This window comes from Ixodes scapularis, unplaced genomic scaffold, assembly GCF_016920785.2.
Source record: "Ixodes scapularis isolate PalLabHiFi unplaced genomic scaffold, ASM1692078v2 PGA_scaffold12__126_contigs__length_90152505, whole genome shotgun sequence".
Classification (NCBI taxonomy): Eukaryota; Metazoa; Arthropoda; class Arachnida; order Ixodida; family Ixodidae; genus Ixodes; species Ixodes scapularis.
Window position 1 is genome coordinate 88,803,981 of NW_024609838.1, and position 25,124 is coordinate 88,829,104.

At 48.7% G+C, this 25,124-nt stretch overlaps 1 protein-coding gene across 4 annotated transcripts in view; it reads left to right on the forward strand.

The window, feature by feature from the left end:
* Positions 1-306: 306 nt before the first annotated feature.
* Positions 307-25,124, forward strand: part of LOC8038969 (DNA helicase MCM8) — a 67,192-nt gene continuing 42,374 nt past the window's right edge. Inside the window, exons 1-5 of one of the 4 annotated variants that reach the window (XM_040206830.2) lie at positions 307-326; positions 8,495-8,677; positions 18,345-18,742; positions 21,074-21,453; positions 23,247-23,597. In XM_040206830.2, coding sequence (XP_040062764.1) covers positions 18,355-18,742; positions 21,074-21,453; positions 23,247-23,597 — 1,119 coding nt within the window. In that variant the 5' untranslated portion in view covers positions 307-326; positions 8,495-8,677; positions 18,345-18,354. Of the gene's footprint in view, positions 327-3,779; positions 4,046-8,494; positions 8,678-14,690; positions 14,832-14,916; positions 15,084-18,344; positions 18,743-21,073; positions 21,454-23,246; positions 23,598-25,124 lie in introns of those variants that run through there. The other 3 variants (XM_029976577.4, XM_029976578.4, XM_029976574.4) reach the window with 3 other exon arrangements.

A 25,124-nucleotide genomic window follows, 5' to 3' on the forward strand; every position in this document is an offset into this window, starting at 1 on the left:
TGGCGACCTGGCTTCGACCTTGCTTGGCTTGAGCTACTTGCACATCTTGGCTGCATCTTGGCGTCTTGGCTTGTCAACAGTGTGAGTAAACGACTAAATATGAAGTGTCAAGTAGGAATAAACTTTGGAAATTTATCCGACAGTTCTAAATTAAGTTTTCTTTAAGAATTATAAAACATGAGTTCGGTTGGAGAAATTGGAAATTAGTATAAGCCGTACATTCGTAACCGTAAAGCCGTACTTGTGCAATCATGGTGGACGGTGATGATATGGTGATCTTGCAACGCCTTGGAGCGAATCAGTGGATGACCTCGACCGTAATATCGGTAATAGGGAGTTTTCGTAGATCGTTTTCGCCGTCCCGCAAGGCCCTCCGCAACCCGCTACGATAGCGGGAACTCCACAGTCAAGGCTATCGGCGCGCAGGCGCAGTAGCAACTTCTTCGCTGCGTAACGCTTAGCGGAGGGGGCAACGCGGTCTACGAAAACTCCCTAATGATAGTGAACTGTTAACGTCGAAACGGTAGTACCGTAGCTATGCGACTGTGCTGTGCCATTGTGATGTGTCCAGATAACAAATCTAGGCAAAGAGTGGTCCACGCAGAGCGAGCTTCGAAGCCTCAAACTCAAATATTGGAGCTTTATGTCCCGAGATGGTTTGGTTTTGTTCTGACCACTTGTGTCGACAGCTCTTTGGCGAGAAGTGAACGAGGACTAACTATGTGTGTGCGATTATACTCGTTTCATTTTAATTGCGAGCGAAGCAGAAACACACGAGTGACGCACAGTCGCCCGGGCGCTGGAAATATTGTTCAACAATAGTATGCGCTATCATCATCACTCACTCGTCCGCTCGCTTCACTTCTCTTCTTTTACGGTAATGGCCGTGCATGGCCCTTTCGGCCATTCATTTTGAGTGGTCGGCGGAGTGCGTCCGTGTATCCGTGGCCCTTGATGCTGGATCTCCTTCCTACCTGCCCCCCCCCCCCCCCCCCCCCCTCTCTCTCTCTCTCTCTCCTCAATCACTGTTCTTTCACCTCACCCCATTCCCGTCCCATCTCTCCTATGTTGCCTTTCCTAACCTTTCCCTCCTCATTTCCTCGCATGATTGAATGCCAGCGGCCCCTCGCTCCCCCTCCCCTACCTCCATAGGATTTTATGTTCGTTGCCTTTAAGCTTTGATCTCGACTTCGGACCCTTGACTGCACCTCCTCGCCATCTCCCCTACTATCTCCTCGGTCTCCTCATTCCTCCCTCCCCTCTTCCTCTACTCTCCCGTCCACCTTCCCCTTCCCGCTACCCATCCACCTCACCTTTCCTCCCCTCTTCCCCCTTCTCTCTCGTTTGAGTGATTTTGTGTTCATGGCCTTTGACCTTTTCTTTTTGGTGGCAGGTGCATATGGCTCTTCATTTTGAGTGGTCAGGGATGTGTGATCTTGACGTTCGTGCAACCGTGGCCGTGACGTAAAACATCACAGCAATACCTGTGATGTTTTACGTCTTACCTGGCCCCACCCCACTTCATCTCCTCATTCCCCTCCACTCCTTCTCCCCCATTGGTCTCATCTTCCCTCTGTGTGCTCTTCCTCCCCTCTTTCCTCTCCTCCGTCCGCTCTTGCTCCTCCCTGCCCCACTTCTCTTCATCTTTCTCTTCATGCTCCCTCAGCTTTTCATGCTTAGTCCCCTTTTCCTTCCGTCTCCTATCTTCCTTGTGTGAGCGTGTGTTTTCGGCCTTCGACCTTCATAACTGACCTCTTTCTTCCTGCCTCTATTCTCCTTCCCATCTCCTTGCTCACCTTCCCCTTCAACCGTCTCCCTTTTCCCCTCCTCCGCCTATGAGACAATGGCTACCGCCAGTCGTCTCACTTGCAGTATGTTGCAATGAGCCGCCACTTTTTGAGTTTTCCGAATAAATATAGTGGTGAGCTGTAAATTGGACTGATATATGAGCTTCCGCATGTAACTATTTCAAATTTTCAACCAGGGTGTATTTTATACTGCACGCTCCAAGATTTCTCTAAATCTCTATGGCAAGCACTGGCGCAGACAACCAAGACAGGGCGAGAGTAAGAACCACCCAATCGCTCGATTTTACCTGAGTCCGTTGTGAAATTAGTCCTCGCTTCTATTTTAAATAGTAGAAATCATTTTGCAGCAAGCTCGGGTCGGATAGAGTAGTCGGTTGACCCCAAGAGCTCTCTGCGACCTGGCCGTAGGGTAACCCTTCTTCCGTAGGGCGACCTGGCCGTAGGGTAGGGTAAAAAAAAATGTTCGTATTTTTCACAGAAACAGAGCTACGCTTCGAATATAATGCAATAGAGCACACCATTAAAATACACCTTTGGTGATAATTTCAGCTAGCTACGTGTTCCAAATTAATTTACAGGCTACCACTCATGCCATCCTATACATGTTCGGGAGGTCTTTGGGTCGTCATGTCACCAGCGTGAGTTTTCCACCTTCGATAACACAATAACACCCCATGACTTCACGCTCTTGTTATCTTTAGCATGCGTTCCAAAAGCTAGGCATCCGAATGACCCTGACCTGAAAGCAACGATGAGGGTGCATGCTAGCTTGTGAATATTGAGCAGACTCGCCAATCCGAGACGGGTGAAGGGCCAGGAAGGAAACCAGCTCAAACAGGCAAGTCTTAACAGACTTCTCGACAAGATCTGTTGGTTTGTGTTTTCGTTCGTAGTATGACGAAAACCACAGTAGGGTGCCTTAGTGTGTTTGCGTCTGCTTTAGTGTGGCGACATCAAACCATTTTGTTCACCTTAATTATCGAGTTGAGGCTCACTGAACAATTCAATGGCAATGAAATGTAAGCCATGATCATTATCAGTTTGCCAGCCTTGCACTACCACTTAGGTCATTATGATGTTAAACTTGATTATAAAATTGTGCAGGGAAATGCCACACATACAAATAAATTCAATTTTATTATAAACCTTTTGGACAGATTTTTTTTTAGTTTTCTGCAATCTTTCTAGAGTACATTTTGAACATTTGTTTCAAACACGCCAGTCACAAGCATTAGAGCGGTCTTTCTGTTTGTATAAAAATAAAAATGTTTGAACAAGAAAATCAACATTGAACTATTCTAAGTTTGGTATCTTCGTGTATCTTTGACCAGTCTCTGTGTGATGTGGTGATGTGTCACATTTCGTCATATTAGGCCAACATCGCTGCAAAACATTGCCCGTATGTCAGGATGGAAATGTTACCAAGAGGTTATTTCTAAACGTTGCTCCAATGTTGCTTCTCTAACATTCCTGGAATGTTTGCCTATGTGCTGTAACGTTACATGACGTTCAGTGACAGTCTAACAATGTTGCAGGAGAACGTTCATGTTACGTTAGTTTTAAAACGTTGTTATAACATACCCAAATGTGCCCCAACGTTACATTACATTTGTGACATTCCAGTAACGTTATGGCAACATATGGTGCTACTAGGGAAGCTGTTTTAGCACCGTTTTTAATGCGATGAATTTGAAAGAAAAACACCGTAACTGACCAATTATTTCGTCGGCCTGACTGAAAAATGTTCTAAGCTACCTAGTACGTACGAACTATTTGCGATATTTGCTCTTATGATTGAGCGCAGTGAGAAAATGCACTCGCATTTTCCCATAGGAATGCATTACCGGAAGTCAATTTTGGACTGGTTGCTGTCTGCTTCAATTTGCGTCAGCACACTAGCGCCACTTGAACCTCTAGCGTACATTATAATAACTCTATGGTGAGGAGAGTAAGGAGAGAAATGAGAAAGAGGCGAGACGTCAAGGGAGCATGGCTTGTGGAGGCTACGCGGCCGACGTCATGCCCTCTCCTACCCTGTAGGGAGCCAGAGTACGTACCGGCTGGCAGCGCCCCCTACGATTTGTTTATCGGCATTGCAAAGTACAAGCAGGTACAAGCGTTCAAACTTGCGCCTTTAAATTTGTCCCGCGTGAAACGTTAGCCAGCGGTATCGCTTTATGAATTGCCCCCTATCGATTGTCTTACGGCACGGAGCTTCATATGACGTCGAGCTTGAGGTGAGTATTACGAGGTAGGTACACGCGCCTTGTAAGCAAAAACTCGCAAACTGCAGCCTCTCCGTACAGCCAACGCTATCAGCTGATGACCAACCTCGAAAATGCGCGAAAGCAGACGCAAGCGATCAAGCGTCGACCGGCCGTATGTCGGCCGAGCACATCGTACTTACTGCACGCTGCCTCTCGAGCTTTTGCAGCTTTTCTTGCACATCTGCGATGTAAGCTTCAGGCAACGTAAGATCAGCCCTCTGCACGTGCTCGTTGCTTTCAGTGGTGCCTTATGTTGTACCGCAGAGAAGGTTAGAATCGCGAGCCCATAGCGTTGGCAGATGTCCTTGGTGCACGAGAGTTTGTGCCGCCGAGATGTGCCCTATACTTCGTTTCAGCTTCGGTCCAGACGCAGCGAAAGCTACAAGCGCGAGCTCCGGGCTTTCAGCATCCCTGCCAAGCACGCGCGCTCGTGCAGTGCAAGCACTGTTCTGGGCCACATGCTCGCGCTTGTAGCATCGGCTGCGTCTGGACCGAAGCTGAAACCAAGTATAGAGCAAGGAGCTCGCGCTTGTAGCCTTCCCTGCGGTACAACACAAGGTGAAACAAGAGTTCAGTCACGTTTCGATGCGTGCCACGGCCGCTTGATCGAGCGGCCGAGCCCAAGCAGAACAAACTGGATGGCGCGGCTAGTATCGTTCCCTCCGCTCGACTTCGCATGCTTTCCATGGGAATCTGTAGAAGTTCACTCCGGGGTTAATACCTTTCCGTTCTTGATAGTTGACGACGCAACATTACCGTCGACGTTTCGAACGCATCGAGGCCTAGCTGCTGGTTCCCGGTTTCGACGCGCTTGGACGAAGAAAACATTTCTAGCCTGCGGCGAACTCGGGTCCCCGGGGTAACGTTGTGCGGTGACGAGTCTGACGACTACGGGTGACACATTTTGAGTCGTGACCGCGCGAATGCTCAAATAACAGCAGCGTGCAGAGGTAAACAGCCGCCCGAACAGGTTTGTTAAGGCCCGTTCACACTCTTGCGACCGAGCACGACTGAAGGCCCGTTCACACTCTTGCAACCGAGTGCGACCGAGAGAGACCAAACCGGTTTTTAAGCCTCTTGCGATCTCTTAGGACCAGCTCCGCTCAGTGCATCCGGTCCCAAGAAGTCTTTCTCGGTCGTACTCGGTTGCAAGAGTGTGAACACGCATTGTGGCGCCATCTATGCGGTGACCCTGGAACTGCATTTCACAAGAGCGAAGGTTTTGCGGGATTTCCGAGGTCAAATGTGCGTAATACCCATAGAAAGGCTCGTTTATAACATTGACAAAAGTTTTTCGAGCCAAAAAAGAAAGGGTAATGCGCGAGAAATAAAACAAAATATGCCGGACCGCCGAGCTTCCCAATAGATGGCGCCAGTGTGTTCTCTGGTTTAAGAAGTTTTAAGGAACCCAGGTTCAAGAGGTCGCAAGAGTGTGAACGGGCCTTTAGCGCGGGGCCGCGAGACATGTACTACTTGGACACTCTATCGCCCACCAACGGAGGGCGCCACGATACATGCCTTGCAAGTGACGTCACGCCAGGCAAGGACGGGGCCATGCGCCATGCTGGTGGTTGACTTTACGCCGCGCGGATGCGCTTACCAAGGCGTAGGATGCCGCTAACTGCCCGGACATGCGTTGACATGCACCACATTTTCAACAAAGGTACGTATAGTTGTGCTACATGTGAACTTGGAAAAACGTGCTGAGCTTACGATGATGACGTTTAGCCAGTACGTGCAGAGTTTTTCGACATTGGTGCGGTTGCGCTACAAGCAGAAAGTTTTCTATTCCGCTGACAAAGTTTTGACGCAAAAGACTGCCGTGTCGCCAGAAAAAAAAAAGAAAAAAGCTAAATTGCGCGCTTCAGAAGTTGACGTGCGGCTCTAGGGGTCGCTCGTAGAAAAATTGCTACGATTTTGCGAAATACTGGCGGACAACGCAAGATTACTGTCATAATCTAAATTATAACCCCGAGACAAGGATAAATCAAATAACGGACAAGACAACTCTTGTTGTCTGAGGGTTTATATTATGATGTTTCCTAACCGGCTCACCTGCAGACTTTTGCTCCTTGCAAAAATTGCCCTCTCGCGGACGACCGATGCCCCGGCGGCGGCGCCTCGACGAGCTTGCACATGGCTGTTGTTGTAGTCGGCCGGGAGCCCCGAAGGTGCGCTCGAAGCGTGGAAACGGCCGGATGTAACCAAAGGCAAAGGGCATCTACACCACCAGTGGGCACAGCCGATGCAAAGGCGTGCACGAAGATAGAAGAGTGCAGTCGATCGCCGCTACAAAATGCGTCCCGCCAACTCGGTAATCCGCGGCCGCATCTCTTTCCTGCCGCTCATACTTGCTCTAACTTGACGACTACTCTGTCTCGGGGGAATGCCGAATAAACAATCGTACGATCGTTGGGATACATAGTAATTGCTACATCCGAGCGCGGCGCAGTTTACCATTGCTCTCGCTGTGAAGGGCCGTCGAGTCAACCACCGGCATGGTGGCCACCAGTTTTTGCCGTCATCATGCGACGTAGGTGCGAGGCATGTATACGTTCAAAGCTTCAGTGCAGGCGGCCCTTAGGGATATCTCGAACTATGAAACTACAAAAACCTAATGCGCATTTCTTTGTTTGTTTATTTTTTGTCTAAATGAAGCTATGTCGTTTTTGTGTTTTTAGATACAAGTAAAACGCGCCACGTCCGAGTTATTGCAATTTTCATAGACACAAAGCCGAATCATCAGCTTGGCCCAAAGGCTGAGCATGGAAACCAAGCCTTATTGGCATGATTTTCTACCTGTTGGCCTACAACATGGATATCATTGAACTTGCAAGTCATGGTCAAGGGTTGGGAAGATCACTGGACTTGCGACCCTTGGACGTCCAGAAGATTTCCGCATTGGCCAACCATCGGACATTGGCGGCTGTGCTTGGGCAATCAAGCAGCGTCAAAAGCGCAAGTCACTGTAGTCGGTGACAGGTCAAGAAGGAAGTGAAAGCTCCTCCCACCTCTTTCCACTTGAGTAGTGCGAACGCTGGAGGTGAGGCGACCTCCTCTCCACTGTTCGCTCCGCTGAAGTGGAAAGGTGTGGGAGGAGCTTCCACTTCGCCCTGGACCTGTCACCGATTATACACCTTTCCAAGAAACACGTGCCCCCGGGGACAACAAACCGTTTTCGAGCCCAGTCACTGAGTTTGAGAATAGACTCTCACCGGCGTCCCTGCTAACCCTAACCGAGTGGACTGTGATTTCGATAGGCGCAGTCTCAAACGCTGCTGGCAACTAAATTCTCGTCTTTTCCCGCCATATTTCGTGTTTCATGGTGCATGTATTTTCCCGAGGACATTGAGAAAGCATTTTACCACATTTGAAAAAGAAAAAGGAAAAAATCTCTGTAAACTATTTTTGTTGGGTACGCGCGCGACAGAACGAATGCGACTGGAATGTTTGTTGTGGTTTCTTTTTTATATACAATAAGTTTTGACGGCGCCGCCCGATTAACCGCGTGTCAAATGACAAAGCGCTTAGCTGTCGAAAATAAATTGCAACAGAAGATTGCCGAAAGGCATGCATTTTTCACGCTCGCGAATAACGTGTTTACCGATGGACAGGACACGGACATACAATTTAGGAAATTTTAACATTCAAACAATATACTGTACGTACCACACGATGCAGCTGTAGTGTTTGAGGGGCTATACTGCATTAGGATATATGCGCAGGAAGGCTTGCGGTACGACGACGATGGCGTGCAGGGCAGCGACGGACCGCGGCCAAGCGGACACGCCAAAGGAAAAAGGACACGTCCAGCCCTGACGAACGCTGCTACACTTCTTACTTTATTCACGTGCACAAGGGCGATTAAAGGAAAAGGGGCACCCTGGTGGCGATTCATAAACTCAATTACAATATTTCTCCCTTCCTAAAATAAAGCAAAAGGAGAGCAAAAAGAAACGAAATCTATCAGGCTACGAAAGGTATTTACAACATATCATTTTCTTCCTTCCGTAAAATAAAAAAAAGGGAGAACATGAAGAACGAAATAAATCTGGGAACCAAAACTATCTACAACACATCCTATCCCGCAACGTTTCATCATGAGCACACAGGGCACAAAAATTCATTCAGCACACACATAATCGCAGACATAGTCGTCGAGCCAAGCTGGTCGTTGCTTGGGTCGCTGCGGTCGGGCTGGGGGACGTGAAGCTGGGTAGTCATTCATCAGCCCACCAAGAGGAATGAAAGAAGGTTGCTCCTGTTCGATATTGTCATGATCCGGAGTTGGTGAAGCAGATCTGGCAGAGGTTGATGCTTCGCTGTACTCGGTAGTTCCGCTCACTTCCGGTGACGACTTTGCGGGGGAGGACTGGTCCAGATGGCTTGGTCTAGGGGAACTTCGCTCTGATTCTACAGAGTGTAGACCAGGCGGAGGAGGAGCACTGGCGGACGCTTCACGACCAATCACGGAGGGTGGTTCAGTGCCGAAGACACCAGTAGGTGGAGGAATTCGTGAAAAGCTGAAGGGAGGAACGGCAGGGATGGGCTGAAGAGGTGCACAAGGAAACAAAGCTTCATCGGCCGCCCAGGATGATCTGTGTGAGTACGTAGGTTTGAGGGGTGTACGAGTAATTTTGTCGGCATTCCATGTTGTACCATCATCAAGTGTATATGTAGAAGGACCAATTTTCGCAGAAATCATCTGTGGTTCAGAATACTTGTGCTGAAATTTACCATGGTGTCTTGGCTTATGGACCTTTACATACTGTCCTGTTTTAAAAGATGGCACTTTCACTGCTCGCCTTGAGTCCGAGTACTTTTTCATCTTTGCTTGGTACGCCTGTACCCTTTCCGGCAGGTCGCGCTGGACAATGTGCCGAGGTAGAGGTGGATCCGGAGTTGCTCGTCCTTGGATATGTAGGCGAGTCCGATGATTTCTTGCATGCAGCAGAAACGCCGGGGTTTCACCTGTGGCCGCATGCCGAGTGCTTCGATAAACTCCAAGGTATTCAGTGATGGCCTCTCGAAGCGGACGGCGTTGCACCATTGCCAACTGGATGACGGACTTTAGGACTCTGTTGAATCTTTCAACTTGCCCATTACCTTGAGGGTGGTAAAGGGAAGATTTTACGTGTTTTATGCCATTTGTCTGTAGGAACTGGTTGAACTCATGGGATGTGAATTGTGGACCGTTATCTGTTGTTATCTCGAGAGGCAGGCCCTCTCGAGAAAAAATCGATTTCAAAAAGTCAACGACTGACGCTGTCGTGACGTTGTGGGACGAAGCCACTTCCGGCCACTTGCTGTGGTAGTCCACCAAAGTAATGAAGTAACGTTCTTTTGGTGGGGCTTGCTCAAACGGCCCAACGATGTCGATGGCAAGCTTGGTTCACGAACGGGAAGGAAATGCTACCGGCTGTAGGGGCGCCGGGGAAGCCTTAGCGGGCTTGTCGGTGGAGTGACAAACAGTGCAATGCTGGATTACGTTCTTGATGTTTTCTGCGACATGTGGCCACCAATAAAGTTCCTTTATAAAACTCTTCGTCCTCGATATTCCTTGATGGGTCTCATGGCCGATCTGGATAACCTTGTCGCGCAGACTCGGTGGCACGATGATCTTCTCCCCTTGGAAAAGGAGTCCGTTGACCACGGAAAGCTGATCTCTAAGAACGAAATATGACCTGAGTTCTGGAGATAGCTTGCCTTCCTTTGGCCATGATGATGAAGTATATTTCATGACTTCACGCAACGCAGGGTCTCGTGAAGTTGCCTCCTGGAAATCCTTCTCTGTGAGGGAAGCGCAGACGATGGAAACAATTTCTTCTCTAAAAGTCGTACCATCTTCAGTATCGTGAACTGGAAGGCGAGAAAGGGCATCAGCAACGACATTGTCGGTTCCTTTGCGGTACTCCATTACAAAGTTGTAATTGAAGAGCCTGGCAACCCAGCGGCTGATGCGCAATGGGTGAACGCCAGCTCCTTGCGTAGACATCAGGGTGACCAATGCTTGGTGGTCGGTCCGGATGGTAAACTGTCGACCCCAGAGGTAGATGTGCCATTTCTCGCAGGCCCAGAGGATTGCGAGAGCATCTTTCTCCCCAGTTGAGTATTTTCGCTCTGCTTCCGTGAGAGAACGGGAGGCGAAAGCAACAGTCCTCAGCTGGGATCCATGCTGTTGCTGTAGAACAGCTCCCAGCCCGTAGTTTGAGGCGTCCGTGGACACAACAACTGGGAGGCAAGGATCGAACATAGTCAAAATGGGTGCCTGCTGAATGCAGGCCTTGATCTGCTGGAAACTGGTGTCGGCTTCGGACAACCAGACGAAAGTCACACCCTTGCGTAGAAGACGACGAAGGGGCTCCACAATGGTGGCACAGTGCTGGATAAACTTACTGTAATATTCGACAAGGCCCAAGAATGCCTTCAACTGAGAAGGGTCACATGGCGCCAGAAAATTCAGAACGACGTCTATCTTTGACGGAAGGGGCGCTAAGCCTCCCGCCGACAGACGATGTCCGAGAAAAGTAAGCTCTTGGACACTAAAAACGGCCTTCTTATTGAGTTTCATCCCAGCTTGGGAAATTTTCTGGAGCACAGTATGCAGATTTTCATCGTGTTCTTGCTGAGACGAACCGTGCACAATGACGTCGTCCAAGTAAAACTGTACGCCCTTGCAGTTTTTAAGGATATTAGACATGATCTTCTGGAACGCTGCAGGCGCGGAAGCCAGGCCAAAACAAACTCGTGTGAAACGAAAAAGGCCTTCATGAGTGATGAACGCTGTAAGGTCACGGCTTTTAGGATCAAGCCGGACCTGATAGTATGCTGATGCGAGATCCAACTTGGAAAAATGGGATGCTCCACTTAAGGAGTTCAACAGCTCGTCAATGTGTGGGAGCGGAAAAGAGTCGACAACGATGGCCTTATTCGGCGCTCGGAGATCCACACACATACGGATGCCGCCTTCTTTCTTCTTAACAACCACGATGGGCGAAACCCACTCCGAAGCACTCACGCGCTCGATAACTCCCTGCTGCTCGAGCTTCAGGATCTCCGCCGTTACTACGTCACGCAGGGTGATCGGCAGTCGACGGAGCTTGGCTTGAACTGGCGGCACATTTCGACGGACGGTGATCGTATGGGTTTGGTTTTTTACCAGACCTAGACCAGGTGAAAAGAGATCTTCGAAATGTTCGAAGCCAGCAGGAAGCTTGGAAACGTCCCTCGACGTAGCTGTGCTTGGTGTCCTCGGTGGAGATACACCTGGCACAGATGGCTCATGTGGGATACTTGAAAAACGATTTAGAGGACTGGGCATGTTCAATGGATCTGAAGATACTTTCGAAGGTCTCTGAGGCTCGTCTGAAGAACCTGACGGACTGGGACTCGTTGGCTGTGAAACACCAGCCGGTGTCACATGTCCCGGGATGGTTGAACGGGAGCCACCTGTATGAACGATACGACACGTCAGAGACGCGCCCAAAAGGATAAGTTTCAGATCGCGCACGGCATCGGTGCCAAGGAGCGATCGGCCGTCACGAACAACATAAAAAAGAATAGTCGCCGACCGATCCTGAAATTTGACAAGTCCGTAAAAACAACCCAGAACGGGGATCTGCCCTCGCAGATAATGGACGAGGGTCCGTGACGGTTTTCTTAACTGTAGTTCTTTAGAGGTCGTGAGCCATGAAAACGTCGCTTCAGAGAGAATTGAGACTTCGGACCCAGTGTCAATCGGAAGGAACATGGGAAAATTGTTCACCTCCACGTCGACTACGAAGTTGAGGCTACGGTGACGGTCATGCTGCGAAGGACTTCTGGCCGGTCTGACGGTGTAGACAGTGGACAGGATCTCCTCGTCCTCGTCCTCCTCGGGGAAGGTCACGATGCCATGGATGGGGGCCCGCGCTCGGTTGCCTCCGTTTGGCGGAAGTCGGCGACCGGATCCTCGGCCGCGCCCAGCGGGAAAGGCCAGCTGGCGCCGATCGCAGGCGGATGGAGGTGGACGACTCCGACACACGTTGGCGAAGTGTCCGGCTTTGCCACATGAAAAACACGTAGCCCCCGACGCGGGGCATCGGTCTCGAGGGTGGGGTTGACGGCCACAAAAGTCGCATAATGGTGCACCGTAACGGAAAGCACGCGCTCCCGGAGGGGCGTCACGTGCTGGTCGTCGCTTGCAAACACAAGCCGATAGGCGCGGTTGGTGGCGCGGAGATAATTTGAAACCTTCAGCTCGGGATGAGGAGGCAACGAATTGCTGGCCCTCGCCGTCTTGGACACGGCCTGATGACGGTGACGGTCGAGCGGCGTTGTCTTGCGTCCGCGGCGCGAAGACTCGCTCAACACAAGACTGTACTTGCGAGTTTAAATTTGTTGATAGCTGGCGGTACTGATCGCAATCGCGAGAGGACTGCTCGAACTGCTGAGCAAGGAGTACAGCATGTTCGAGGCTTGGTGGCTGAGCCCCCGCAGCCTCTCGGATTAAGCGATCTTGTACCTCTGATGATCGCAGTCCAGCCAGAAAAATCTCGGCGATGCGATCTTCTAAAGTCGCTCCAAAATTGCAAAAGGAGCCCAGGTGACGCAAAGCACCAAGGAATTCCAATACGCTTTCTCCTGGGGCCTGAACCCGAGTTAAGAATTTCTTGCGTTCGAGAACTACGTTGGCAGTAAAGCCGAAGTGTCGATCTAATGACTGGAGCAGTACGTCGAATTCAGTAAGCTCGGCGCTAACGGCAGCTCCTGCTAGGTTGAAGGTTGACACGATCCGTTGACCCTCCTGGCCAAGCATTCCAATTAGCAGGGCCCGTTTCCGTCTCGGGGTGAATGCGTCGGCATCGATAGCATCTAAGTGGTTTAAAAAAATTAATTTCCACATCGTCCAGGGTAGCGCGGGGGCACCCGGCATTGGCATGAATGGCGGAGGAGCTGTGCTCGCGAACGCCGACATCTTGAAATCTGTCGAGGTAGCTCGGTCTCAGTTATCCCATCCTCGTCGCCAGAATGTAGTGTTTGAGGGGCTATACTGCATTAGGATATATGCGCAGGAAGGCTTACGGTACGACGACGATGGCGTGGAGGGCAGCGGCGGACCGTGGCCAAGCGGACACACCGAAGGAAAAAGGGCACGTCCAGCCCCGACGAACGTTGCTACACTTCTTACTTTATTCACGCGCACAAGGGCGATTAAAGGAAAAGGGGCACCCTGGTGGCGATTCATAAACTCAATTACAACAGCAGCGTTATCTAAAAATAGTTTATCTGAGAAAGATCTAATAAAACTCAGTCACAGTCGACGACAGTCACATCTTGACGATTGGATGGAATCCGAGATGACTTCGTTTTGGGGCACTTTTTAGGGAGAGCTTACTCTTTTCACAACAGCACCAAGGCAAAGGAACGAACGCAACTGACCCGTTTCCCACCCCAATCCGGACAACTATTTTTGGAGACGACCCTGCGCAGATTATCTCAGGGAGGGGGGAGAACAATTATTTTTCGCAAAATCGCGTCGAGGGCCGTTCGACGTCCTCCCTCTCCTTCGTTTCCCATGAATGTTGAGCAGAAAAGCTTGAATGTCGGGCACTTACCAGCCCTATCTCTCACAGTGTAAGATAACACCAAAAAGGGTACGCAGCACGCATAAAAAAAATGGAGTGGAAACTTTCAAGACGGGCAAGGAAGCGTCGAATGCAAAACGACAAAACAGGTAGAGAATCGCGCTGTGTGGGTTTTCACAGTCCAAGAGAGTGGCAGAAAATTTCTAGCTGATAAAGGGCGCGAGAGTCGCAGCAGCCGCATCAGCAACATGGAGGCGGCCTAGTAGCGTCTTTTGGAAAGGTGTATAGGCACTTATGGGGGGGGGGGGGGAGGGGCCAGTAGCGTGGGCTGCGTCTGGACTCTGACAGAGTATTTATGCTCGTTGAGGTTCTTATTTCAAGATGACCGACAAGAGCCCAACTACCCAGAACACGATTTGCAGCTCGAAAGTACTATTCTTTCCTCCCGATAACCGCCGGTTGAGAAACGGCTGGTTTCAGGGTGCTCACTCTCTTTTTTATGGTCATGTGCCATTCAAACTGGTGCATACCAAATATAATCAAAATCATGGGTAAGGCATACATTCAGTATTAAAAATAGAAAAGAATATGAACCCCGTTTTTCGTGGCTTCCAAGGAGCTGCAAATATATTGATCGAAAATATTGTTGCACGGAGAACAGCCACGGAGACGACTGTAACGTCACTTCTGCAAAAATGGAGAAAAAAAAAAAGGATGTTGTTTCGTGCACCAGTTTAACTGGTTGAACCTTTAGCGTAGATGTTGGTTAAAAACTAGGGTTGTGCAAATAGTGGTTCGAATCAAATAGCGCACCGTCATCCCTAGCTTCTGCACTGCTGAAAAAACTGGCCGTCTTATATTTCCCTTGCATTGTCAAGGATATATGAATGACGCAGTGCTATTCGATTCGAACCACTATTCGCACAGGCCTATTAAAAACACTTTAATATTTTTATTTTAACTTCTAAATATAATTCAGCTAATTTTTATTGTAATAGAATTTGTAACATGTGGTAAGCATGTTTTGTACATTTTGCAACACTTTACCAGCCACATACAGCCATTTATATGTTTCAGCGGTTCCAAACAAGCGTTTAAAGGTTCTGGTGGCAATCTACCAGTGATCTTGGCTCTGAAAGTTTTGTGTCCTGTTTTCGGGTGGAACAGCTGGCCCCCAAATGTCCTTCAAGGTGAACAGAAAAGTTGCCTGTACAAATGTTTAGTGTTTTCAAACCTTGAGAAAAGCTCTTCTTGATAGTGTATTTGCTCTGTCAGCGTGCCTTCAAGAAATGAGTGCAGCAGCGTTGACGACGCAACGCACGCAACAAACTCCTCTGGCTCTCCTTGGTCGAATTTCGATCAAATGCGCTTTCGAGGTTGTTTATGCCTCGCGCTCTGTCTACCTCCTGACCTGCGTTCAGTAACAACAAAAAAGACAACCGGTGAGTGATCTCTAAAAACGCACAGGGACAAAAGCGTCAAAAGGGGGGGAAGAAAATAAAGGGAGGCATCGGCTCTAATCCAGGCTAAATAAAATTGGGAGTGCAGGGGTACAGTGGATGAGGGAGATAAGCAAAGAATGTAGGAATGCGGCAGAATTGTTTTGGGGGCACATTAAAGTGCAGAAGAGTGTATTGATGATTAGAAACTGAGTGAAATGAGACTAATAGCCATCCAATAACAGTAACATCAGATTTTCTACTGATTAGCTATGCAGCTTGTAATGCGGAGATTGGAGCAATGGGCAGAGGCAGCGCAAATTCTGGGCGAGCTTCAAAATGGATTTCGAAAAGATAGAGACTAAAAGATAACCTATTTGTATCACTCAATCTATAGGGGTAGCAGTGAAGAGCCAAAGCCCCTTATAGTTCTTATTTGGACACTGATAGAGCGTACAATAATGTAAGCCAGGAAAAACGTGGCCAGTTAAAGGGGTATGATAACTTGCATGCAAATCTGACTGGGTTTCTTCAGCAAGTGTACTCGGACAATAAGAACCAGCAGCAATAATGAACAGACTCGGGCAGGGCTGTCCGCTGCCACCCCTGCTCTTTGTGATGTACCTAAGTGGAATGCAAAAAAATTTGAGCAATTTAGGTTTTGATTGGAGTTATGTGGAGTTATATTCCAGGAGTAATGTATGCAGACGACATAGTACTTGTGGCAGATAACTGCAATACATTACAGGAACTAACTGGAATACATGGAGAGGAGGGGGCAGCTTGGGCCAGAGTTTGAGTAGTGACAAGTTTGGAAGTAGTAGTAAAGTAGGGATTTGAGCTGGTTGGTATTTCAACGTGATAAAGCAGTGCACAGAACACGGGGGAAGAGAAAAGGATGGGTAGAACGAAAAAGCGCCGACTCAACTCATTTATTATGAAAGAGAAAAAAAAGAAGCCAGAAAAATAAACCCCAGGTTAGAGTTAATAAGGAAAGGAAAAACAAAGAGAGGAAAATATAAACAGACTGGATTAATTTGAGGTAACGAGGAAAAGGAAGAAGAAACCGTAAAGCACACCCGTGAAACAAAAAGGAAAAAAAAAATGGGACGAAGAAAAAGGCAGAATACGGCACTTTTTTTACTTACGGCCAGCCAGATTCTCTCAAGGATTGCTCACGCATTGCTGTTTTTTTAATTTGATAGGCCTGGAGTATCTTGGGTAGTCCAATCTTGAAGTCCCCCGAGTAGAGTTGTGTCACTAAACGTCGGTGAGCATTGTCAGCAGAGACAGTGTGGTGCCCTCCCACCGTGGCGTGGAGGGAAGAAAAATGCTCCCCAAGCCGGTCCTGGGGCATCTTTCAGTCTGTCGTATCTGGCGCCCACCACACGTTGGGCAGGAAACAAAACTTGTTCTTGCGGCATGCGGTTCGTGAACAATTCTCAATCACGGAGCCCACCTTTGCGCAGATCTTGGCTAACCTTTGTTGGCTAAGATCGGTTGGGGGTTGGCACTCTTTCGTTCTGCCTGTCCTTTTCTCTTCCTCCGTGTTCTGTGCGCTGCTTTATTAGGTTACAAGCCTGGAATAATAGATGACAAAAAGAAGGAACCCCTGAAAATACGAGATAGTGAAATGGATCATGTGGAAAAATACAAATATTGGGGAGTATTGCTCAAGATGGAAGAAAATACCTAGAAGGAGGAAAGTAAATATTATCAGAAATGGGAAAAGAAATTCTGGTATTTATTATGGAATTGTAATAAATACGGAGTGGTCAGGGCTATAAAGGAGTAATGGTGCCAAGACTGTCTTATGGCAATGGGGTACTGAGTGGGAGGCTTAATGGGGATATTGTAAATTGGACAAAGGAGAGTGGTTAGCACTGGGAGCGCATGGGAACGATGAGAGAGTGCAGGGGGACATGGACTGGCCATCCTTGAGAGCACAGAGGCAATCAGTAAATTGTAATTTGAAGAAAGGTTAACTGAAATGGATGATGCCCGGTGGGCACGGAAACTGATAGAGCAGGGGTTCTCAAACTTTTTGGTCTCACGGAACCCCAGGAAGCCTCAAGGACTGCCGCGGAAACCTCCCCCCCCCCTCCATATTTGCCGACCGAGAAGCAACAGATGCACAATTGTAGGCAATTTTGCTTGTGTTGCTTCCCATATATCCCCACCATATCAATCGCGATGTCAGTACAAAGTGAGATGAAGGCGCTTTACATGGTCCTGCCGCGCAGCCTGCGGCAAGGGGGAGGGTTGCAATTTGGGTGTTTGCGGAACCCATGATACCAGCTCGTGGAACCCGTGTTCCCCGGAACCCAGTTTGAGAACCCCTGTGATAGAGTATTTATACGTGAAAAGCTTCAACGCAAAATGGACAAACTGAACCCGAAAGCTGACATTTAAATACCTGCACACTAGTGATACAGGTAGTGAGCAGACCAGTTCATTCAAAAAGGAAGTGAAAGAGGCAGAAAAGAAAATGCTGGAGGGGAGAATGCGAGAAAAATCAGCTTTAAGATTGTATAGATCAAGGACACAAGAAAGGAAAAGGTGTTTGATAATTCACGAGCAAGATTTTTGCAGTTTGAAGTGAGAACGGGAGTGTTAAGGACAATGACGTATAAGGCTAAATTTCAAAAGTACAGCCGAATCAAATGTCAAAGGTTGCCATATTGAGAACTCGCAGAAGGCAAGGGTAGGATGGAGTCCTTGTTTATGCCACTTCCGGGTTCTCATTCTTATTTCGAAAGACATTAGTAAGAATTTCAAAATGTGTAATAAACGTCAGTAAAAAATGTTGCAGTATGGTAACTTCAATACCTCTAAATATGCATCACGTACAGTCTCCACCAATATGAAAGACCCACTCGGAGTGTTTGATGAAAACAGAGGCTGGTGTGTGGCACGGTGCACTGAGCAGAGCAAAACTCGATTTATATGGTGAAATTTTTGAATAGGTTCACTGACAAAGTGCCTTCCCTTTCCTCAGAGCGACGTGACATTGCCTCAAGTACAATGTGACATCGTCTTAGCCACGCATTTCGAGTGTTTTTTTTAATAGTGATGGGGACTGTATGCCACTGGAAAAGCCCAAGCAAGGAGGAACCTCGTGGAGGGGTATTTTGAAAGGCGCACTAAAGTCCTATTTTTTTTCGGTCACGTGAGACTTCCCAAACAACTCGGACAACTAAAAAAAAAAAGTATTTCGTAACTGTTGGTGGGCCTTTAATTTGCCAAGTCTGGTTGTCCCCGCAGGAACGACAAGATGAACAATTTCTGGAGAGGCCGGGGACGCTGGGCGTCTCGCCGGCGCGGACGTTACATCGTTCCAGCTCCCTCAAGTCCGGACTCAACGCGTTTGTCCCCCGACGCCACGTCTGGGGTCCCAGATCCCTCGCACCCGAGCTGGGGTCTCTACTTCACCGATGGGAACTGTCCGCCGGCCGGCGCAGAGCGGCGCGTGACGCTCCTAGAAAACTACTTTGCTGCGAAGCTGTCCCGATTCCTGGATTCCAACGGAGCTCCGGACCGGTCGAAAACGTCGTACGAAGTGGACGTCGTGGAGCTGGCAGACGACGAGAGTGTCCGAGAGGCCTGGCCCGACTTGAAGGAATCCCTGAGGATGGGTCCCCACGATACATTGAGGATCATGGGTGAGAGGGTCTCTGATTAGCGTGCTTACCTCGTTTGTGGTCCCTCGATTCCCGCCCGGTGAGGTCCCACTTGCGTCGCGCTCTAGCCCGCCGCGGCGGTGGCACAGGAATGAATGTGGCAGGCCTTGAGGAGCTTGACAGTTGGGACGGTGCGAGGACATTGGTTTGTCTTTTGTACCGGGACTTGCAGCAACGTCCGCTGGGATGGCCAACGGCGTGACTTTCGTAGCATCTTTTGTTGCCTCCACTTTGCATGCCCAACACGCCGCTTGAAGGGCGCCGGAGCGAGAATGCTGTGGCGCGTTCTGAGCGGCTCAAATGCCGCCTCGCACATCCCTGCTGTATGAAAGCAGTTTGGCAAGGGCGGCTGGAAACTCGGGGTCTTTAGTGTCGCAGTAGTGATTGTCCACCGAGTACAAGCAGCTGCACAGGCACCTTCTTGTTGATCTACTAAAGCTAAAGTTGTTGTAATGTGCGATCGTTCGTTAGAAATGCCCGTTATGTCGAGCAAATACTGTGCGGGGGACAGTATTTGCTACCAACAAAATTATTTACTATAACTAAGTGCTTTAACAGGGTGTCTACCAACTGGGAAAACCGGGCATTTTCAGGGATTTTGAATAGTTCGGAAAATCTCAGGGAAAACTCGGGGAATTTGTGCTTCTCCCAGGGAATTTTTTTTTCTTTTTCTTTTTTTATTTTTAAAAGTGTTACAGATGGACTCTCACAGTCCAAAATTCTTCAGATATCAATGGAATGGGCCAAACGTCCAGTCGAGCCCAGTTATATCACACTCATGTATTTCGAATTATTCTTTTTAGGAAACAGTCCAAACATCCCCTTGAAAATCACATTGTTTTTCTGTATCGGACACCCATAACTCCCATGGCGGGGACACTCGATTTAGCGAACGAAGACGAAGCACAGCCAAGCACGGCCGTCCTTCGCCTCTCCTGGGGTGGGCTTGCGCCGGCGGGGAGCACATAGCTCGGGTTGCGGGGCTGGCAGGCCGCCAAGCCAGCATACGCGCACGAGGGGATAGGCAGCGAAAAAGCAATTGTATAAAAAATAAAAGAAACGCCCAATAAAAGCAAAAAAGTGGAGGATGGCAAAAGCAAGGTGAAGGGCACTCGCGCGCATAGGGGGGGCAGGGAGTGCCCGCTGTTAGAACGGTCGCTTGCGCTCTTTTCCCCAAACACCGCTGTCGCTGCGCGACTCCTTAGCCCCAAAATAAAGTGAGCAAAAAAAAAAAAGATTTCGTCAAGTGGAGTGTGTTGACAACAAGGGTTGAGCAATCACTCTTTGAACGCCTAATCTTTGTTCACCTTTTTCCCTTTTCTTTCCCCGTTATTGCTCCCGTTTTTCTTTTAGAGCGCAGCTCTTAGGCGCCCGTTCCCGGCTTGAGCGGTGTCGCCGTCGGCGTAACCAGGAGGTCACGTGACCCCCCCCCCCCCCCCCTTGAGGTCACATGACCTCACGGGGCGGGGGGGGGGGGGGGGGGTCACGTGAATTTCAGTTTACCTTTTTTTTATATTTTATTCGCTATGAATTTTACTAACCACTCCTTTCTGTTTTCTTTTTGAATCTAATAAAAGTTACTCGTTACCATTAAAACTGTATTATGTCGTTTTTTTAATTTTATAACATGCTTTTTAGAGCGTGACAGCATCTGGCAACATAGTGTCAGCCCATCTTGACCTAAAACAAAGTTCTGTGTCACTCAGGGAATTTCACAAAAGTACTCAGGGAAAACCTGAAAAACTTGGGGACTTTGAAAATGTCAACTTGTAGACACCCTGTTTAAATACGTCAGTATCTCACATGTCTACCAACTCTACAAGCTTATCCCGACTTCACTTTACCGTAAAAATAAGTTGTGGTAAACACACACTACAGCGCACCACTGCAAAAATACGCTCTCACCGTACGCTCACTCCTTACACACGAAGGAAAAGGAAGGAAATCAAACAAACCGCGCTGTTCGTTTGATTTCTTTTCTTTTTTACGTGTAAGGAGTGAGCGTACTTTTGCAGTAGTGGGCTATAGTGTAGGCTAATATGAGCAACCAACTCGCCCAAGCTGCTACAAGTTATGGTGAGATTTAAGGAAAATAAAATGAGCTTTCAACATCCCGAGGGATCCAAAAGTGGCAAGCTCTCACGCAGGTATGCAACGCAGCTTTGTTTGAGAGCTGCATGTGCATTGTTCACTTCTTTCTTGCTAAGTCTCGGCGGTTTGAAATATTGAGAGTTCCCAAGTGTAGCGCAGTTTCTTCAAAGTGTGCCGCAGAGGGGTCCTACCACGACTCACTCGGAGCATCTGATTGGTCAGGTGTGGCACTGCACCAAGTGCTGACGAAGCTGTACCGGCAACGCAACCAAGACCCTGAGGACCAGCCCCTCCCCAAACTTCAGATCCGCGTCGCCGGGTTCGGGCCCCCGACACCGCTCCGAGAGATCCGCGGCATGACCCGTGGACAGATGGTGGCAGTGCGCGGCACCGTGGTTCGTGCAACGGAGACCAAGCCGCAGTACGAGGCGCTCGCCTTCTGCTGTCTGACTTGTGGGCGGTGCCAAAGAGTCGAGCAGCCCGGGGGATACTTCCTCCCTCCAACCAGCTGTCCCTCCAGGGGCTGTCGCTCGAGGTCCTTCCGCCAGGACGCCGCATCTCCGCTCACCCGGGTCGTCGACTGGCAGTCCCTGAGGTTGCAGGTTTGTCTTCCCTCTTGAGGACACCATCTTTGACAACAGGATGACTGGCAGATAAGCTCCATGTTTGTGGTATGCAGGGGGTTGAATTTTTTTTTTTTTTTAATTCACGAGGGGTACACTAATGAGGTCTGTGCAGACAAGTTATATATCCGGGGGGACATAATATAGGAGGCAAATCCTCCCGGTAAGTCGGACAGTGACTCTGTTCATTAAGCTTTTTTAATTTGTGAAAATGTTTTTATTTTGCTAATTAAAAAGTTTCTAATTCAAACATTGTTTATTTAATAAACATAATGCTTCAATCACAAACTTGCTGAGCATCATGAAATACTACTAAATCAATTAAATTAAAAAAAGAAAAAAAAAATTATAAAGTTGTTTAGCAGATTTTAGTTGATTATATGACTTACGGTGAGGATTAAGCCCCTATATTATGTCCCCTGGACACATAACTCGCCTGCTCAGACTGCATTAGTGTAGCTTTAACTGATTTTTTAAAATAAATCTGTTGCAATCAAAATCAAACACCCCGTATATTGATAAACCCCAAAGAGTAACCTTCGAGCCGGCTTTATCCAAATTGACCGAAATCAAAAACCTCCGAATCGGAGCTGTCCTTGAGTGAGAAAAAGCCAAGCTTCACGGATATCTACAGTTCCTAATCAACAGGAACATGACCCACACTGAACTATTCGCGAGGCTGCCTTTATCTTCCCGAACCACTTGTCTCGTTTCTTTTATTGTCTGAGTATTCAGGTCACGCGTGCCTTTCCTGGAGATTTCTTCAACATAATCTTCGTTGAACACCCATTTAAACCCCGAACAAACACCCACCCGATTCATGCCATGAAGAGCCGTGGACAAACTTGGGATGCAGTCCAGGATGCCACAAGGTATCTGGACGTCACCAGATGGTCCTGTGGATGTTCATACTGGGCAATTAGTGCCAACTGAGTCGCAATCAGATGACTCAGCTTTATTCGTGGGTACCTGGATGACCCGTCTCAATCAAGGCCCATCCGTGAATCTTGAAGGAATCATGAATGTGGCGGATTTGAGCTCTATTCATGGCACAAACAGACATGAATAGACTCACGAACCTTGGATGTTCATAGGTCCAGTCATGGATGCCATAGAGAATGTAGATGTCATAGACTACAGATGTCCATAGGCCATCTGTGCTCTCTGGGTTAACATGGCAGAGAGTTGGGCGAATTGGTTAAGCATCTTAATAGGTGGGAACAGCGCAGGAAAAACCGACGAAGGACGAGTAGAAGAAGTGCACAAACACAGCGCTGACTAACAACTGAATGTTTATTTTCAAGCGAACCAGAAAGTAAACACTGGGTGTGGTGAGGAAAACCTGTGGCAGACGTGTGTGAAAGTGATATGGCGTGGTAGTGTCTTGTTTTATCGGGTTCCCTCCTTTTTTTGGCTTCTGTGTTTTTTTCCTCTCCACACCCAGTGTTTACTTTCTGGTTCGCTTGAAAATAAACATTCAGTTAGTCAGCGCTGTGTTTGTGCACTTCTTCTACTCGTCCTTCGTCGGTTTTTCCTGCGCTGTTCCCACCTATTAAGACTCTCTGGGTTACAATGGGACATTTCAGCTCAGTTTGTGCCGTGAACAATCGTGCATGTTTTTTGATCGATTTATGGATGTCCGTAGAAGCCATGAGCGTCACAGATGGTCCCGTGGATATCCATGTAGGGCGATCCGTGCCATTGGGGTTGCAATCGGGCGACTCAACTTTATCCATACTGTAGGTACTTGGACCCCCTTTTTTTTTTTCTAGGAGCTCGAGGAGTTTCAAGGCGGGGGCCGCGTGCCCCGAATCCTGGACTGCGAGTTGACTGACGACCTGGTCGGCTCGGCCGTTCCTGGCGACGTGGTCACGGTCGTGGGAACCGTGGAGCTGGCTCGCTCCGAGCCCGGTTCTGGTTTTGGTTCTGCGGTGGGCGGTCCGGTGGACTGCTACCTCTTGGCCAATCACGTGACGGGCGAGCAGAAGAACGCGGCCTCGGTGTCGCCACTGGGGCCCGACCTCGGGAGGGGCGACTACTATGCCATCGAGGCCATCCACGACGAGCCGCAGCTGTTTCGTCTGCTGGTCAACTCGCTTTGTCCCGCCATCTATGGCCACGAGGTGAGAAGACTGGCGCGGGCAATAACCTAATTGCATCAATTGGTATTGAAATTTCCAGTGGTCCTCGCTAAAGACTCGTTATCCTGCGTTTACTTTGAGATTGACGGGGTCATATAAACATGGCTGCGTGCGTGGCTGAGTGGGCAACACAGGCGGCTCCCATGCAAACAAATGAGGTTCAAATCCGACCGTGCATTTTCCAATTTACCTTTCGTTGCCCCGCTGGAAAGTTCCAGTGCATTCTCATTGTGATTGTATCATCTGGGTAGGAGCCTTCAGGAATGCAGGCTGTGTATAAGAACAGCCATGGAGTGAAGTACCAAGTCAGTCTTGCGCTACCGCTCGGTCCCACTGCCTCGCCGACGTCTATGCCTGCGACGGCCATTATTGTATGTGTTGTTTTGGCCCGAGTCTGCTGCATTAAAATATTTATTTTAAGTTCTACATTCGCCTATCATATTTCATCCGTGGCAATATTTTGGTGTTAGGGGGCTATCTCTCATTTACCACATCTCCGCTTCACCTTTTGATAGGCTGCAGCAGATGAGCCACGAGAGCCAACGAAGTGCTTCAACTTATCGTGTAACTTCCGATGCCGTAGCCCCGAAAGATAAGCTGCCCTCTATTTTCGGCCGGATGTTTAAAACAGCAAGTGATTGTAGCGTCCGGATCAATGATATCCCCTCTGTGAATGTGGCTAATTAGCTATGGTGGCATATAAGCGAACATTGCTGGCTGGCAAGTCATCTTCGCTCTATTGCACCTGGCCGAGATAACAAGTTTGGCAGAAACACGGAACCTGGAAATAGCATTTCTTTTTTTACTTTTCTCGATTGCACGGCGAAAGTCTCCTTATTCTAAGTCGCTCTCGATTTTAGGTGGGTCTCGGGATATCATGACAGTATGTGCTAGAGTACTGCACAAGGACGGGCCAACCCAAAAGCCGGTAGCGCAGATTATTTCGGGGCACGGGCCGGGCCCAGGTTGGGTAACACGGATTGTTTCTGGGCCCAAGGGGGCTCGGGCAACAAGGTAGCACAATTTTTAAAACATTGAGAAGGAAATGCAAGCGCATTGATCGTTTAGATTTGGAAAAAAAAAACGAAAGAGCCAAAGTGCGCGTGACTTGCTACAACGCCACTAAAAAAATCTTACAAATAAAGAAAGCTGTCTTGGACTAATAAAGCCCACAAGGAGGTGCGAAGAAGAATCCCGGGGATTGCATGGGCATAGTGGAACAGCTGCCAGCTGGCTGCCAAAGATAAGCTGTCTTTTGTATTGGTGTAAGCTTTAAAGGTTCACCATGTGACTGCGATATGACGGTGTCTTTCGGAGAAATTAGGCTAAATGAATCGAATGCACCAACACCTTTCTAAGGCAGCTTTGAATTGAAGATGCCTTGGCCTTTCACCGGGCCTGATGAAGTGGGCATCCCGTCGGGTAAGACTAAGAGCCAGCGGGCCGAGCCTAAAAAAGTCTGCCCGCACAGTGCTCTAGTATTTGCCCCACGTGTCGTTGCCTCCCAAA